General features: G+C 68.5%; 1 protein-coding gene across 1 annotated transcript in view; it reads left to right on the top strand.

Moving 5' to 3' along the window:
* Positions 1-775, top strand: part of OPN1SW (opsin 1 (cone pigments), short-wave-sensitive) — a 2021-nt gene extending 1246 nt beyond the window's left edge. The window contains 2 exon segments of the mRNA XM_017838903.1: positions 138-404; positions 653-775. Coding sequence (XP_017694392.1) covers positions 138-404; positions 653-775 — 390 coding nt within the window.
* The last annotated feature ends 388 nt before the right edge of the window (positions 776-1163 follow it).

The raw sequence follows: 1163 nt of genomic DNA, 5'->3' as shown, positions 1-1163 counted from the left end.
GAGGGAGGGAGGGAGGAAGGGAGGGAGGGAGGGAGGGAGGAAGGACAGGCTGCTTGATCAGAAGGGTGGGCAGGAGCACAAGGCAGGTGCCCGGGCAGGGGGGCAAGCAGGGGATCAGGGGGTTGGGCAGGCCCAAGGTGTCCCTGTCCCCGTCCCCATCCCAGGTGGCAGCACAGCAGCAGGAGTCGGCCACGACGCAGAAGGCGGAGCGGGAGGTGTCGCGCATGGTCGTGGTCATGGTGGGGTCCTTCTGCCTGTGCTACGTCCCCTACGCGGCGCTGGCCATGTACATGGTGAACAACCGCGACCACGGCCTCGACCTGCGCCTCGTCACCGTCCCTGCCTTCTTCTCCAAGAGCGCCTGCATCTACAACCCCATCATCTACTGCTTCATGAACAAACAGGTGACACCGCGGCACGGGGGGACACGCAGGGCACCCACGAACACACGGGGTATAAGGGACATCCAGGGATACCTGGGGACACCTGGGGACACATGGTCACGTCCAGGGCCACCAACAGGGCTGGCACATACCGAGGGATGGGAGATGGGGCCAACGTGGCACCAGGGGTGTGAGGACAGTGCCAGGGCCGGACCTGGGGCCAGTGGGACCCTCGGGCTGAGCTGTCCCCTGCCCCTGTGTCCCCACAGTTCCGCGCCTGCATCCTGGAGACAGTGTGTGGGCGGCCCATGAGCGACGACTCCGAGATGTCCAGCTCGGCCCAGCGCACCGAGGTCTCCTCCGTGTCCTCGAGCCAGGTCAGCCCCAGCTGAGGGGCTGCGGCACCGCCCTGGACCCCACGACCCCCGGCTGCCCCCCTGGACCCCCGGCTGCCCCCCCGGACCCCTGGCTGCCCCAGCTGTGGGGCTGGCGCTGCCCCGGGGGTCCGGGGTCCCCGGCCAGCCTAGGATGTAGCGCGGGTGGGACAATAAACCACGGCCGCGGTCTGAGCGCAACGGGGACCCTCTGCAGGATGGGGGACACGCTGTGGGAACCCCTGTGGGACCTCGGGATGGGGGACACGCTGTGGGAACCCCTGTGGGACCCTCTGCAGGATGGGGGACACGCTGTGGGAACCCCTGTGGGACCTCGGGATGGGGGACACGCTGTGGGAACCCCTGTGGGACCCTCTGCAGGATGGGGGACACGCTGTGGGAACCC

This window comes from Lepidothrix coronata, unplaced genomic scaffold (genome assembly GCF_001604755.1).
Source record: "Lepidothrix coronata isolate B3197 unplaced genomic scaffold, Lepidothrix_coronata-1.0 Scaffold368, whole genome shotgun sequence".
In the NCBI taxonomy this organism is placed as follows: Eukaryota; Metazoa; Chordata; class Aves; order Passeriformes; family Pipridae; genus Lepidothrix; species Lepidothrix coronata.
The sequence above is the reverse complement of the archived record's forward strand: the minus strand, read 5'-3'. Positions and strand labels throughout refer to the sequence as shown.